At 43.4% G+C, this 15,447-nt stretch overlaps 2 protein-coding genes across 7 annotated transcripts in view; one reads left to right on the top strand and one right to left on the bottom strand.

Annotated features, from left to right (window-relative positions):
- The window catches only part of LOC106570450 (alpha-catulin), a 205,140-nt gene extending 194,264 nt beyond the window's left edge, over nucleotides 1–10,876 (top strand). For all 6 annotated transcript variants that reach the window (XM_014142798.3, XM_014142794.3, XM_014142797.3 and 3 more), the window contains exons 18-19: nucleotides 8,225–8,308; nucleotides 8,481–10,876. In XM_014142798.3, coding sequence (XP_013998273.2) covers nucleotides 8,225–8,308; nucleotides 8,481–8,645 — 249 coding nt within the window. In that variant the 3' untranslated portion in view covers nucleotides 8,646–10,876. The remainder of the gene's footprint in view (nucleotides 1–8,224; nucleotides 8,309–8,480) is intronic.
- On the bottom strand, nucleotides 10,873–14,285 carry abitram (actin binding transcription modulator). The gene is made up of 6 exons (NM_001141130.1): nucleotides 14,113–14,285; nucleotides 13,769–13,820; nucleotides 13,417–13,546; nucleotides 11,909–11,985; nucleotides 11,704–11,773; nucleotides 10,873–11,551 (listed from the first exon to the last, which is right to left on the bottom strand). The coding sequence occupies exons 1-6, from the start codon at nucleotides 14,180–14,182 to the stop codon at nucleotides 11,405–11,407; spliced, it is 546 nt and encodes a 181-aa protein (NP_001134602.1). The 5' UTR covers nucleotides 14,183–14,285; the 3' UTR covers nucleotides 10,873–11,404.
- Nucleotides 14,286–15,447: the final 1,162 nt, after the last annotated feature.

Here is a 15,447-nt window from a genome sequence, read left to right as displayed (position 1 = left end):
TCTCCTCGCTCCTACCTGGGCTCGAACCAGGAACAACAGCCACCCTCGAAGCAGCGTTACCCATGTAGAGCAAGGGGAACAACCACTCCCAAGTCTCAGAGCGAGTGACATTTGAAAAGCTATTATCGCGCACCCGGCTAACTAGCTAGCCATTTCACATCGGTTACACCAGCCTAATCTCGGCAGTTGATAGGCATAAACAGCGCAATGCTTGAAGAATTGCGAAGAGCTGCTGGCAAACGCACGAAGGTGCTGTTTGACTGAATGCTTACGAGCCTGCTGCTGCCTACCATCGCTCAGTCAGACTGCTCTATCAAATATCAAATCGTAGACTTAATTATAATATAAAACACAGAAATACGAGCCTTTGGTCATTAAAATGGTCGAATCCGGAAACTATAATTTTGAAAATGAAACGTTTATTATTTCAGTGAAATACGGAACCGTTCCGTATTTTATCTAACGGGTGGCATCCCTAAGTCTAAATATTCCTGTTACATTGCACAACCTTCAATGTTATGTCATAATTATGTACAATTCTGGTAAATTAATTACGGCCTTTGTTAGGAATAAATGGACTTCACAGTTCACAATGAGCCAGGCGGCCCAAACTGCTGTATATACCCCGACTGCTTGCACGGAACACAAGAGAAGTGACACAACTTCCCTAGTTATAAGAAATTCATGTTAGCAGGCAATATTAACTAAATATGCAGGTTTAAAAATATATACTTGTGTATTGATTTTAAAGAAAGCATTGATGTTTATGGTTAGGTACATTGGTGCAACGACAGTGCTTTTTTCGCAAATGCGCTTGTTAAAACCTGTTAAGGACAGATGTTCCGCTACACCATTTTAAAGATAAGACTCTCGTTAATCTAACCACATTGTCCGATTTCAAAAAGGCTTTACAGCGAAAGCAAAACATTAGATTATGTCAGGAGAGTACCCTGCCAAAAATAATCACACAGCCATTTTCAAAGCAAGCATATATGTCACAAAAACCAAAACCACAGCTAAATGCAGCACTAACCTTTGATGATCTTCATCAGATGACACTCCTAGGACATTATGTTATACAATACATGCATGTTTTGTTCAATCAAGTTCATATTTATATCAAAAACCAGCTTTTTACATTAGCATATGATGTTCAGAACTAGCATACCCACCGCAAACTTCCGGTGAATTTACTAAATTACTCACGATAAACGTTCACAAAAAGCATAACAATTATTTTAAGAATTATAGATACAGAACTCCTTTATGTAATCTCGGTGTCAGATTTTAAAATAGCTTTTTGGCGAAAGCACATTTTGCAATATTCTGAGTAGATAGCGTGGCCATCACAGGCTAGCTAATTTGACACCCACCAAGTTCGGTGCTCACTAAACTCAGAATTACTATAAGAAAAATTGGATCTTTGTCAGAATGCACTCCCAGGACTTCTACTTCTACAACAAATGTTGTTTTGGTTCGAAATAATCCATAGTTATATTGAAATAGCTCCGTTTTGTTCGTGCGTTGAGGTCACTATCCGAAGGGTGACGCGCGAGCGCATTTCGTGACAAAACATTTCAAAATATTCCATTACCGTACTTCGAAGCTGTCACGTCCTGGCCAGTATAAGGGTTAATTGTTATTGTAGTTTGGTCAGGACGTGGCAGAGGGTATTTGTTTTATGTGGTTCAGGGTGGTGTGTCAGTTAGGAGGGTGTTTGATTTATTATTTCCGGGTTTTGAGTTATGGTCTATGTTTATGTATTTCTATGTGTAGTCTAGTGAGTGTGTTTCTATGTTGAGTTAATTGGGGTGGACTTCCAATTGAAGGCAGCTGTTTGGTGTTGCCTTGATTGGAAGTCCTATATTAGTTGGGTGTGTTTGTCTTGTATTTGTGGGAGATTGTTTTTGCATTGCGTGTTTTTGTTAGCCTGCAAAACTGTCATTTGTTGTGCTTATTGTTTTCTTGTTTTTTTCGTGTTCAACGTTTGTTAATAAATTAAGAAAATGAACACCAACTCTGCTGCATATTGGTCCACCTTTTCGGACGACGATTTCGCTATATCGTCCTCCGACGAAGAAAGCCGTGACAGAATCTCCCACCAAACCAGGACCAAGCAGCAGAGGAAGGAGCAGAGGAGTTGTGATTTGGACAATCGGGAGAGATGGACATGGGAGCAGGTTATGGCCGGAGAAGGCCCATGGAGTAAGGCTGGTATGGACCGGGAACGTTTCCGAGGGACACGACTGGCGTATAAGCACGAGAGGCACCCCCAATAAAAAAAATTGGGGGGGGGCACACGGGTAGTTTGGCTAGGCCTAGGAAGAGCCGGAAGCCAGCTACCCGTGGTTATATGGAGGAGCGTATGAGGTGGAGAGCGCCATGTTTCGCTGAGGAGCGCACTATCTCACCCATACGCACGCACAGTCCGGTGCGCGTTATTCCAGCCCCTCGCAGGTGCCGTGCTAGAGCGGGCATCCAGCCTGGTAGGAGAATGCCTGCGCAGCGCATCAGGTCGCCGGTACGCCTCCGAGGACCAGGCTACCCAACTCCCGCTCTACGCACGGCTACCATCAGGCCCCTGCACAACCCAGTCCGCCCTGTACAAGCACCCCGCTCGTGCAGGGCTACTAGTTCCATCCATCCAGGACGGGTTGTGCAGGAGGTAAGATCAAGACCGCCTGTGCGCCTCCATAGCCCTGGGTTTCCAGCTCCTGTCTCTCGTGCGGACCCGGAAGTGCGTCAACCCAGTCTGACTCAACCTGTTCCCGCTCCTCGCACTAGCCTGGAGGTGCGTGTTCCCAATCTGGTACGCCCAGTACCAGCACCACGCACCAGGCTTCAAGTGCGTAAACCCAGCCTCGCCAGTCAACAGTCACCAGAGCTGCCCGCCAGTCAACAGTCACCGGAGCTGCCCGCCAGTCAACAGTCACCAGAGCTGCCCGCCAGTCAACAGTCACCGGAGCTGCCCGCCAGTCAACAGTCACCAGAGCTGCCCGCCAGTCAACAGTCACCAGAGCTGCCCGCCAGTCAACAGTCACCAGACTGCCCTGAACTGCCGGAGTGGCCAGACTGCCCTGAACTGCCGGAGTGGCCAGACTGCCCTGAACTGCCGGAGTGGCCAGACTGCCCTGAACTGCCGGAGTGGCCAGACTGCCCTGAGCTGCCGGAGTGGCCAGACTGCCCTGAGCTGCCGGAGTGGCGAGACTGCCCTGAGCCGCCGGAGTGGCCAGACTGCCCAGACTGTCCCGAGCTGCCAGACTGCCCAGACTGTCCCGAGCTGCCAGACTGCCCAGACTGTCCCGAGCTGCCAGACTGCCCAGACTGTCCCGAGCTGCCAGACTGCCCAGACTGTCCCGAGCTGCCAGACTGCCCAGACTGTCCCGAGCAGCCAGACTGTCCCGAGCTGCCAGACTGTCCCGAGCTGCCAGACTGCCCCGAGCTGCCAGACTGCCCCGAGCTGCCAGACTGCCCCGAGCTGCCAGAGTGGCCCGACTGCCTGGAACGGCCAGAACCGGAGCCACCTCCTGATATAGGTGGGTTGGGGAGGGGGGGTGTAGCACAGTGCCGTCGTTGACGGCAGCCACCCTCCCTTCCCTCCCTTTTAGTAGAGGGGAAATTTGTTTTGTTGTTTGAATAAATTGCATAAAAATTGATTTTAAACAGCGGTTGACATGCTTCGAAGTACGGTAATGGAATATTTAGAATTTTTTTGTCACGAAATGCGCCATGCGCACAACCCTGATTTACCATTTCGGATAGTTTCTGGAACGCACGAACAAAACGCCGCTATTCGGATATAACGATGGATTATTTTGGACCAAACCAACATTTGTTATTGAAGTAGCAGTCCTGGGAGTGCATTCTGACGAAGACAACAAAAGGTAATCAAACTTTTGTAATAGTAAATCTGATTTTGGTGAAGGCTAAACTTGCCGGATGTCTAAATAGCTAGCCCGTGATGGCTGGGCTATGTACTTAGAATATTGCAAAATGTGCTTTCACCAAAAAGCTATTTTAAAATCGGACATATCGAGTGCATAGAGGAGTTCTGTATCTATAATTCTTAAAATAATTGTTATGCTTTTTGTGAACGTTTATCGTGAGTAATTTAGTAAATTGTTAGTAAATTCCCCGGAAGTTTGCGGGGGGTATACTAGTTCTGAACGTCACATGCTAATGTAAAAAGCTGTTTTTTGATATAAATATGAACTTGATTGAACAAAACATGCATGTATTGTATAACATAATGTCCTAGGTGTGTCATCTGATGAAGATCATCAAAGGTTAGTGCTGCATTTAGCTGTCTTCTGGGTTTTTGTGACATTATATGCTAGCTTGAAAAATGGGTGTCTGATTATTTCTGGCTGGGTACTCTGCTGACATAATCTAATGTTTTGCTTTCGCTGTAAAGCCTTTTTGAAATCGGACAGTGTGGTTAGATTAACGAGAGTCTTGTCTTTAAAATGCTGTGAAATAGTCATATGTTTGAAAAATTGACGTTTTCAGATTTTAGAGGAATTTGTATTTCGCGCCAAGCCCATCGTTGGATATTGGAGCAGGTGTTCCGCTAGCGGAACGTCTAAATGTAAGAGGTTAAAGAGGTGGGGTTTCAGGTGTCTCCGGAAGGTGGTGATTGACTCCGCTGTCCTGGCGTCGTGAGGGAGCTTGTTCCACCATAGGGGTGCCAGAGCAGCGAACAGTTTTGACTGGGCTGAGCGGGAACTGTGCTTCCTCAGAGGTAGGGGGGCCAGCAGGCCAGAGGTGGATGAGCGCAGTGCCCTCGTTTGGGTGTAGGGACTGATCAGAGCCTGAAGGTACGGAGGTGCCGTTCCCCTCACGGCTCCGTAGGCAAGCACCATGGTCTTGTAGCGGATGCGAGCTTCAACTGGAAGCCAGTGGAGAGAGCGGAGGAGCGGGGTGACGTGAGAGAACTTGGGAAGGTTGAACACCAGACGGGCTGCGGCTTTCTGGATGAGTTGTAGGTTTTAATGGCACAGGCAGGGAGCCCAGCCAACAGCAAGTTGCAGTAATCCAGACGGGAGATGACAAGTGCCTGGATTAGGACTTGCGCCGCTTCCTGTGTGAGTCAGGGTCGTACTCTGCGAATGTTGTAGAGCATGAACCTACAGGATCGGGTCACCGCCTTGATGTTATTGGAGAACGACAGGGTGTTGTCCAGGGTCACGCCAAGGTTCTTAGCACACTGGGAGGAGGACACAATGGAGTTGTCAACCGTGATGGCGAGATCATGGAACCGGCAGTCCTTCCCCGGGAGGAAAAGCAGCTCCGTCTTGCTGGGGTTCAGCTTGAGGTGGTGATCCGTCATCCACACTGATATGTCTGCCAGACATGCAGAGATGTGATTCGCCACCTGGTTATCAGAAGGGGGAAAGGAGAAGATTAATTGAGTGTCGTCTGCATAGCAATGATAGGAGAGACCATGTGAGGATATGACAGAGCCAAGTGACTTGGTGTGTAGCGAGAATACTTAGCCCAGAGACTGCAGACCTCTCATTCCACTTTCTGGCACCTTCTGAGAGCCAATGGAAACCTTAGAAAATGTCACGTTACAGCACAGATGCTGTATTTTCGATAGAGAGGCTACAGAAGGACAATAAATTGTCAGACAGGGCACTTCCTGTATGGAATCTTCTCAGGTTTTGGCCTGCCATATGAGTTCTGTTATGCTCCCAGACACCATTCAAACAGTTTTAGAAACTTCGGAGTGTTTTCTATCCAAATGAAATAATTATATGCATATTCTCATTTCTGGGCAGGAGTAGTAACCAGATTAAATCGGGTACGTTTTTTATCCGGCCGTGAAAATACTGCCCCCTATCCCAAACAGGTTTTAAATCATCACCCGTTTCTCGAAGTAGGCTGTGATTCGATGAGAAATTAACAGGCACCGCATCGATTATATGAAACGCAGGACACGTTAGATAAACTAGTAATATCATCAACCATGTGTAGTTAACTAGTGATTATGTTAAGATTGATCGTTTTTTATAAGATAAGTTTAATGCTAGCTAGCAACTTACCTTGGCTTCTTGCTGCCCTCGCGTAACAGGTAGTCAGCCTGCCACGCAAGCTCCTCGTGGAGTGCAATGTAAGGCAGGTGGTTAGAGCATTGGACTAGTAACCGGAAGGTTGCAAAAACGAATCCCAGAGGTGACAAGGTAGAAATCTGTTGTTCTGCCCCTGAACAAGGCAGTTAACCCCCGTTCCTAGGCCGTCATTGAAAATAAGAATGTATTCTTAATTTGACTTGCCTAGTTAAATAAAAGGTGTAAAATATATATATATATATATATATATATATATATATACACTGCTCAAAAAAATAAAGGGAACACTTAAACAACACAATGTAACTCCAAGTCAATCACACTTCTGTGAAATCAAACTGTCCACTTAGGAAGCAACACTGATTGACAATACATTTCGCATGCTGTTGTGCAAATGGAATAGACAACAGGTGGAAATTATAGGCAATTAGCAAGACACCCCCAATAAAGGAGTGGTTCTGCAGGTGGTGACCACAGACCACTTCTCAGTTTCTAGGCTGATGTTTTGGTCACTTTTGAATGCTGGCGGTGCTTTCACTCTAGTGGTAGCATGAGACGGAGTCTACAACCCACACAAGTGGCTCAGGTAGTGCAGCTCATCCAGGATGGCACATCAATGCGAGCTGTGGCAAGAAGGTTTGCTGTGTCTGTCAGCGTAGTGTCCAGAGCATGGAGGCGCTACCAGGAGACAGGCCATTACATCAGGAGAGTGGAGGAGGCCGTAGGAGGGCAACAACCCAGCAGCAGGGCCGCTACCTCCGCCTTTGTGCAAGGAGGAGCAGGAGAAGCACTGCCAGAGCCCTGCAAAATGACCTCCAGCAGGCCACAAATGTGCATGTGTCTGCTCAAACGGTCAGAAACAGACTCCATGAGGGTGGTATGAGGGCCCGACGTCCACAGGTGGGGGTTGTGCTTACAGCCCAACACCGTGCAGGACGTTTGGCATTTGCCAGAGAACACCAAGATTGGCAAATTCGCCACTGGCGCCCTGTGCTCTTCACAGATGAAAGCAGGTTCACACTGAGCACATGTGACAGAGTCTGGAGATGCCGTGGAGAAAGTTCTGCTGCCTGCAACATCCTCCAGCATGACCAGTTTGGCGGTGGGTCAGTCATGGTGTGGGGTGGCATTTCTTTGGGGGGCCGCACAGCCCTCCATGTGCTCGCCAGAGGTAGCCTGACTGCCATTAGGTACCGAGATGAGATCCCCAGACCCCTTGTGAGACCATATGCTGGTGCTGTTGGCCCTGGGTTCCTCCTAATGCAAGACAATGCTAGACCTCATGTGGCTGGAGTGTGTCAGCAGTTCCTGCAAGAGGAAGGCATTGATGCTATGGACTGGCCCGCCCATTCCTCAGACCTGAATCCAATTGAGCACATCTGGGACATCATGTCTCGCTCCATCCACCAACGCCACATTGCCCCACAGACTGTCCAGGAGTTGGCGGATGCTTTAGTCCAGGTCTGGGAGGAGATCCCTCAGGAGACCATCCGCCACCTCATCAGGAGCATGCCCAGGCGTTGTAGGGAGGTCATACAGGCACGTGGAGGCCACACACACTACTGAGCCTCATTTTTACTTGTTTTAAGGACATTACATCAAAGTTGGATCAGCCTGTATTGTGGTTTTCCACTTTAATTTTGAGTGTGACTCCAAATCCAGACCTCCATGGGTTGATAAATTGGATTTCCATTGATTATTTTTGTGTGATTTTGTTGTCAGCACATTCAACAATGTAAAGAAAAAAGTATTTAATAAGATTATTTCATTCATTCAGATCTAGGATGTGTTATTTTAGTGTTCCCTTTATTTTTTTCAGCAGTGTATATATTCAAAAAAATCGGCATATCGGTGGCCAAAAATACCGATTACCAATTGTTATGAAAACTTGAAATCGGCCCTAATTAATCGGCCATTACGATTAATCGGTCGACCTCAACTCTGTAGTGAGAGGTTTAGAAACACTCTGTAGTGAGACAACTTAGATGGTAATTCTTAGATTCTTACTAGTGACCCATCTATACATCAGCTTTCCAATGTATACATACCATTATTTGTTTTACCATTATCTGTATCTTTATGTTGTAATCATAATTATTACATTCTATCAGACCACCATCCTTGATATGTTTTTGAAATCTTTGTCTGTCTAGGTGGATTCCTCCATTCAGAACACTAGAGCCATCATTACTGTGGTGATCTACCTCCTGCCAGTCTGTAACAAGATTGTCAGAAAGGTGAGAGGTCACAGTTGACATCAGCTCATCTACCAAGTGGTTCAAGTGCATCCTCTTACCAATGTTTACTGGGGTTTGAGTACACTTTTTTTTAAAGTACAGATGAATATATAAATGGTGGTCATTTTCCAATGTTTTATTACTCTACCTTATCCTGTGTCTGTGTCTCCAGTATAAGTCAGAGAGAAGCAATCTGGGTTCTCCACAAAGCTGGAGGGAGAGGCAGTCGTCCACGCCCGTCAAAGACGACGTGCTCAACGGCAAGAACAGCAACGGCTTCGGGGTCAAATCCCTGGAGCAGCATATGGCCAACCTCACCTTCCTGGAGAGCAAGTAGTCCAGTCCAGCGACCTTTGATCCCTAACCTGTATCACCTATCAGAGTTGGAGCATACCATTGTCGACCTCCAGGGGGCGACATACATGAAACCTCACTCATGCAGACATAATGGCAGTGCACCCACCCCACTCACACGTGCCTCTGTCAGTGTAATCAGCCCATTCGCTTTGTGGTGTAACTGTTACCTGTAGCACATCTCAGACAAATACAGCAGATGTATGAACAAATATTAAAAAAATATGTTGTAATGAAATCCATCGCCAGTGCATGATGCCATCACCTGACAGGTCTTTTAATCTTCTTTTATCAATCCCTGTGATTTGGGCTGTTAAACCAGCTTTCTGATTGCCTGGTCCCAGATCAGTTTTGGCTGTCTTATCAACTCCTATGGCCATTGTCGTGAGGAGTTGGCAGGACAGCCCAAACAGATCTGGTAGCAGACCAGCTTTCTGCTGTTTCTCTCACTGTTGTACGCCAACCAAATCCCATCATGGTTTAGTAATTATTGAGTGAAATCAATGCTCTCACTTTGATGCCAAATAAGAGACTAAATGGATAGTTTAATCAGGGTATTATGACACTTGGCTTGCTAATAGACTGAAACATAAGGCTCTTATTATTGCTCCATTTCAGCAGAGGCGGAGACAATTTTATCCAATTGACTTTCTACTGTCTTTGGAGTATTGAGTCATATTCAGTGTTTGTGGTATACTGTTTTATCCATTTTTCAGAAGACATCTAAAAGATTGCTGGCCTAGCGCATGAGTCAAATCAACTGTGGTTTTGTAGCTGTTCCTTATGAAGTGTACTTGTAATTAAGTGTACTTGTAATTAAGTGTATGTCCCAAATGGCACCCTATTGAGTGCACTACTTTTGACCAGCGCCCATAGGTCTCTGGTCAAAAGTAGTGCACCTGGTTTCGCAAAATATTTTGGCCCGCGACCCCATTTTGGTCAGAATTTTGAAAAAAATTATGTAATCAATGTCTGTTTACTTTTTTAATTGGGGCAATGACAGTATTACAAATCAGTCTGACACTACTTCTGACAGTATTTAAATCTAAAGTATGGTTTGAATTGACTGAAATGCATCAGAAAAGTATTGGGAAGTTCAGAAGATTATCAGGCAATCATTATGTAAGATCTGTGTAGAAGTACATCATGTTATTTTTCCCCCGGTCTGATTTAGTCCCTGTTCTAATTAATCCTGTGTGGCTTGTGGGCATTGTAGGTGTTCCTGAGTCTTATCTTCCAGTGATGGGGTCATAATATTTTGTAGCTTAAACGGTTCAAAAGACTGAGCCACATTTGTAGGAAGAAAACAGAAACCTTATAACTGCATCTAGTGGCTACTGGAGGTTACTGATGTGACCCCTGTTCTATGAACCAAGCACAATTTCATATTTTTTTTCAGTTTCTCTCGTGACCCCTAGTTTGGAAAAGGGTGTCATTTGGGACGCAGGCTAAGACTGCCTTGTGGGCTATTGTGTATTACAGTGTATTATTATGGTACTTGAAGCAGATATATACAGGTAACTGCCAAAAATAAAGGAAACACTTGAGTAAATGACAGATACAAAGTATATTGAAAGCAGGTGCTTCCACACAGGTGTGGTTCCTGAGTTAATTAAGTAATTAACATCCCATCATGCTTAGGGTCATGTATAAAAACATCCAGTTGCCCAGTATTTTGGCTACCATGGCTAGAAGAGATCTGTGACTTTGAAAGAGGGGTCTCAAGGAGCACAGGGGCGTGTGTCTCATTCACCAGATCTCAACCCAATTGAACACTTATGGGAGATTTTGGAGCGACGCCATCAACAAAACACAAAATGATGGAATTTCTAGTGGAAGAATGGTGTCGCATCCCTCCAATAGAGTTCCAGACACTTGTAGAACCTATGCCAAGGTGAATTGAAGCTGTTCTGGCGGCTCATGGTGGCCCATTAAGACACTATGTTGGCGTTTCCTTTACTTTGGCAGTTACCTGTAGCTATAGCCACTGAGGTGACAATTCTGGTACTACTAAACCTGAATGATTAGTGTGAAGACTGCATAACCATATAAAGCTTTAGAGTTGATTGTGTATGGCTGTAGCTAATATCTTCTGTTCAGTAAAGAAACCACATATGTGCAGAAACAGATGTACTTTTGGACCATCTATCCTTTTGACAGTTGAATGATTGATAAACAGAACACAAATCTAAATAAACATTATTTTTCTTAAAACAGGGTTGATTGTGTCATTTATTAAGGTATGTACAGTACACAAAAAATACATATTTATCTAACAGAACAAAAACCTGGGCTTGTTTGTTACATAGTCACTTAATAACTGACATAATGGAAATATCTTAGACTTCCTCCTTTGAAAATAAATCTCACGTTCCATCAACGATCATAATAAAGAACAAAACATTTTAAAATGGTATCTCATAAAACTTAACTGGCTCTGAATTTCTTCATGTTACATCAAAGCAAACAAAACAGTATTTGCCCTGGACTGCCTACAGGTAAGGTAGAGGCTAGAGAACTTAAAAGGCACAGTGCATTAACTCCAGCACCCCAGATATCTGCACTGTCATCCACCATGGGCATGAGTCCATATCTGGACAGGGGTATGCTGTGCTGTGATATAAGTACCTAGGTCTGGCTAGGCCTGAGACGAGGGACCCCCTCCAACAGTGCTGCCCCAGGAAAGGTCACTCACTCCAGCTGGGCTGAGGAGAGTGTGAGGAGTCCCTGTAACCTCATTCCTCAGCATGGCTGTGGCTCTGGCTGGGTGCTTCTGGTCCGTTTAGAGACAACGCTCTCGTATTCCTCTCTGCTAAGGAGACCATTAGTGACCGTCTTGCTCTCCTCTATTTTAGGGAGGATGACTGCAATGTATCCCTCAGTGGAAGGCTGGTCAAATACACATGAAAGACAGGTAGGACAGTTAGCCATGCTAATGGTAATGTGATTTACCATCTCAATGGGGTATATGTAAATGGCGAACATTAGATTAACCAAAAATGTGTTTTAACTGGTATGAAGCTTATGGAAATGTTCCTCACCTTTCCCAGTAAAAGTTCTGGTCTTTCCAGAATATCCTCATTGACCTCCAATAGCCGACCCCTTATGCAGCTGAAAAGATTAACCAGGATTATATTTCAGGCTAATTTAAAAAGATCTGAGAGTAGTGAATGGCACTAACCATAAAGGGTGGATTATCTGCAGAGGTGAAAATCATAATACAAGAGCAGCAAAGGTTGTAATCACCTGTAAATGGTGTACTCCACACCATCTGTACATGTTATTCTACACAAAGGAGCGAACTCTGTGAGGAACTGTCCTCCCTGGAAAAGAGGAAGATACGTGTTAGTTTGACAGTCACAAGTCAGAAAATCAAAGGATATCAATACCATAGTATATGTAATAGTAGTGTAAAATATAATAATAGTCCTAATACGCCAGAGTATCCTTACGGCAGGCAGCCTCGCCGTTAAGAGCTTTGGGCCAGTAACCGAAAGGTAGCTGGTTCAAATCCTGAAGCAGACTAGGTGAAAAGTCTGTGCCCTTGCTCAAGGCACTTCACCCTAATTTCTTCTGTAAGTTGCAGTGTCTGCTAAATGACTAAAATGTAATAATATACCAGACTATATTAACAACAACAACAAAAATCACTTCAGTTTTAGCAGAGATTTGTTTTGATGCCACCACACCTCCATCTTGGCACTCCCACACCATTGTAAAAAATATTTAACTATAGAAATGCATTTACTAATGTCTACATTTGTTTTTAGTAGTGCTGAGCGGTTAACTGAAAAGTAGGTTGAATTATTTGAATTCCATGTCTTTCATTTTTTTAATGTGAGCTCGATGCTCACATTTCAGTTTCTCAAGAGATAAATCAGATCGAGCCTGAACTGTGAGATGTAGTAGGGAGTTGTAGTTTCCATCAGGCCAATATTAGCGCATATAACTTGGTAATTAACTACAATACCCATAATACATTGTGCATCTACTTATCCGGCCTGCTACATTAGGTTAGTGTGCTGCAGCCCGGAGAGAAGAATGGCAATTGTGAGGGGATATAGAGAGCAGCTGTTGCTTCAAGGTATCTCTACCTGAAAATACATGATCTAAGTGAATGACAGTTGGTATTCAGTAGTCATAAAAGTGCGCCTTATTACCTTTGAAGAACTAAAAATGTTTTGATTTTGTCAGGCAGCAGCTCTATAGAGATGAGATGATGACTTGGAATGAAATAATAAAGTCATAAAATAAAAAATCTAATATACACAACTTAAATATTTTAAAGTAAAGTAATGTGATTAATTATGGTTAATAAGTGATAAGCAATTGATTGTTGGTTAATTGTTTTATTCTGTATTGTTACAGCATTCAACCTAAATAATCGAAACCGAACCGACTTCAAGAAGTACTAATCGCTCAGCACTTTTTTGGGGCCATGTTTATTCTATTGCATACTTTTAAATTATATTACAGTAGGTGAGCTAAACATAAAAAAATGCTAAATGAAAGTGTATATTAAAACATTTTCCTTCAAGTATTTTTTTTGGTAGTAATGTTACCCTCCCCACTACAAAAAAAAAATAAGAAATTAAATAGCCTACATGTAACTTTGTCCTTGAAACAACTGAATGAAATATGGAGGACTACTTTTCTGAGGACTGCCAATATGGCCAACCCATGGCTTCAAAGCCTCTCCATGGCCAAAACATAGCATCAGCAAACCAGGATTTATAAACATCATTGGTACATACTCTCTTTGACTTCCCAGACACTCTGTTATGCAGGCGACTGCAGCCAGCGCTGATCTGATAGTTGATGCTCTTGATTGACCTCCCGTTCTGAAGGATAGGGTGACTCTCTGCCAGGGTGATGACACAGATTCTGCCAAAAGAGATCCACAGGAACACATTAGCGCCATGTTTAAATTGACAGAAAATAAATCATGTTGTCTGTGGAGGTAACAAAGCAAATCGTTGATTAACTTTGGGACAACATCGGGAGTGTTGTGTCCCAAAGCAACGCATTGATGAACTGCAGTTTTGTTTATGAGCTGCACATTGGCAATTTTAAGTAGGAAATGAACACATTATCTTAGCCAGCTACCTGTTTGAATGCTGAAGAACGCACTGGTCTTCACAATCCTTGCCCTTAATATCTAAGCACAAAGAAGAATACATCGTTCGTTACAACTTTATTCATCATAAAAAATAAGCCAGTGGTCCGCAACCATGGACAAGGAGGGATACGGGTTTGAAGTTTTTGGGACCAGCCCAGTTCTTAAAGAAATTAGTCAACTGCAAATTCTATGAAAATACATCGCAAAAGCTGTCAGACTAGCTACCATACCCAAAGCCAAAACACACGTGTTGGTCTCATGTCGACACCCAGTGTCAGTGGTCAACACTGGTAACGTTAGCTAAAATATGTGTAGTTAGCTAATATATTACCTGTTTTATACCATCGAGTGTAATACCGATCGATGACAGAGGGTGCCTTATTATGCTCCATGTCTTCCATTGATACAAGTACTAAAGGGCATTAGCTAGCTAGCTAAATAAAAGACAAATGTTTGACAGATAAATGTACAAATGCTTCGATTTCGTGACGGAGTGTAAACACTGTTACACACTTCGGGTCCGTCCTTTTCAAAAATCCGGAAGACTTTCAAATTGAAATTCCAAAAGTTCCGAGAACCTTTTAATCCGTTATGAAATTACTTGACGTCAACCAAAGATTTATGTATACCCATGGTTGGGTAGGCTGCGTTCTAAATGTAAATCCGTTACAATTACTAGTTACCTGTCCAAAATTGTAATCAGTAAAGTAACTTTGGGATTACCCAAACTCAGTAACGTAATTGGATTACTTTCAGTTACTTTCCCGTAAGAGGCATTGGAAGACAAAAATTAATATTACCAATTAAACGACATCTATTGTAGAATAAATCAATGTTAGAGTGTACATAGCTTGCCATAAACGGATGTTGCATTTTACTTTATGGTTATGTAGGCTTCTTCTAAATCATCTTTTTTACTACAGATATTAATATGATTTGGCTATAGCTTTACATTAAAAACCAAAGTCGGTCAGATTTCCATTAATTACAATTCATTTATTAACCCTTTATATTCAAGAATAGCACTTGGAAATATGGAAATATAGATTAGCCAAATTGTAATTAGTCTACTCTTGTCACGTCCTGACCAATATTTAGCTATTAGTTGTATTATATTTGGTCAGGACGTGGCAGAGGTATATTTGTTTTGTAGTATGGGGTTTTGTGTGTGGTGTAGTGGGGTGTGTTAGTGGTTGGTATAGGTTCTAGGGTTGTTTTTCTATGTATAGTTAATTGGGGTTGGACTCCCAATTGAAGGCAGGTGTGTTAAGTTGCCTTTGATTGGGAGTCCTATATATTAGGGTGTGTTTGTCTTTGTGTTTTGTGGGTAGTTGTATTTTACACTGCATTATTTATGCCTGTAAAACTGTCCCTAGTCTTATTTCGTTTTCTTGTTTTTCCCTCCGTGTTCACATTCGTTTAATAAATCAAGATGATGAGCACTAACTCCTCTGCGTATATGTCCACGTTCTCCGACGATGATTTCGCAATATCGCCTAGCGATGAAGAAATCTGTGACAACTCTGTTTTTGATTTTGTTGATTGGGGTCATTGTTTCGAGAAATACTGCTGTTATAGAATGGCATGCTTTGAGCACTACCGAAAAGTGCTATTTGCATGTGAAAAATGTATGCCATAGTCTGCATTTGCTATAGGCCTATTGTTT

The sequence above is a fragment of the Salmo salar genome, chromosome 14 (genome assembly GCF_965601325.2).
Source record: "Salmo salar chromosome 14, fSalSal1, whole genome shotgun sequence".
Classification (NCBI taxonomy): Eukaryota; Metazoa; Chordata; class Actinopteri; order Salmoniformes; family Salmonidae; genus Salmo; species Salmo salar.
The sequence above is the reverse complement of the archived record's forward strand: the minus strand, read 5'-3'. Positions and strand labels throughout refer to the sequence as shown.

Excerpts from the sequence above, each read along its gene's own strand:
- abitram (NM_001141130.1), bottom strand. The coding sequence starts at position 14,182 with ATGGAAGACATGGAGCATAATAAGGCACCCTCTGTCATCGATCGGTAT. Across the intron at positions 13,821-14,112 it reads CACTCGATGGTATAAAACAG|ATATTAAGGGCAAGGATTGT; the intron begins GTAATATATTAG and ends CTTTGTGCTTAG. Across the intron at positions 11,774-11,908 it reads GTGGAGTACACCATTTACAG|CTGCATAAGGGGTCGGCTAT; the intron begins GTGATTACAACC and ends TAATCTTTTCAG.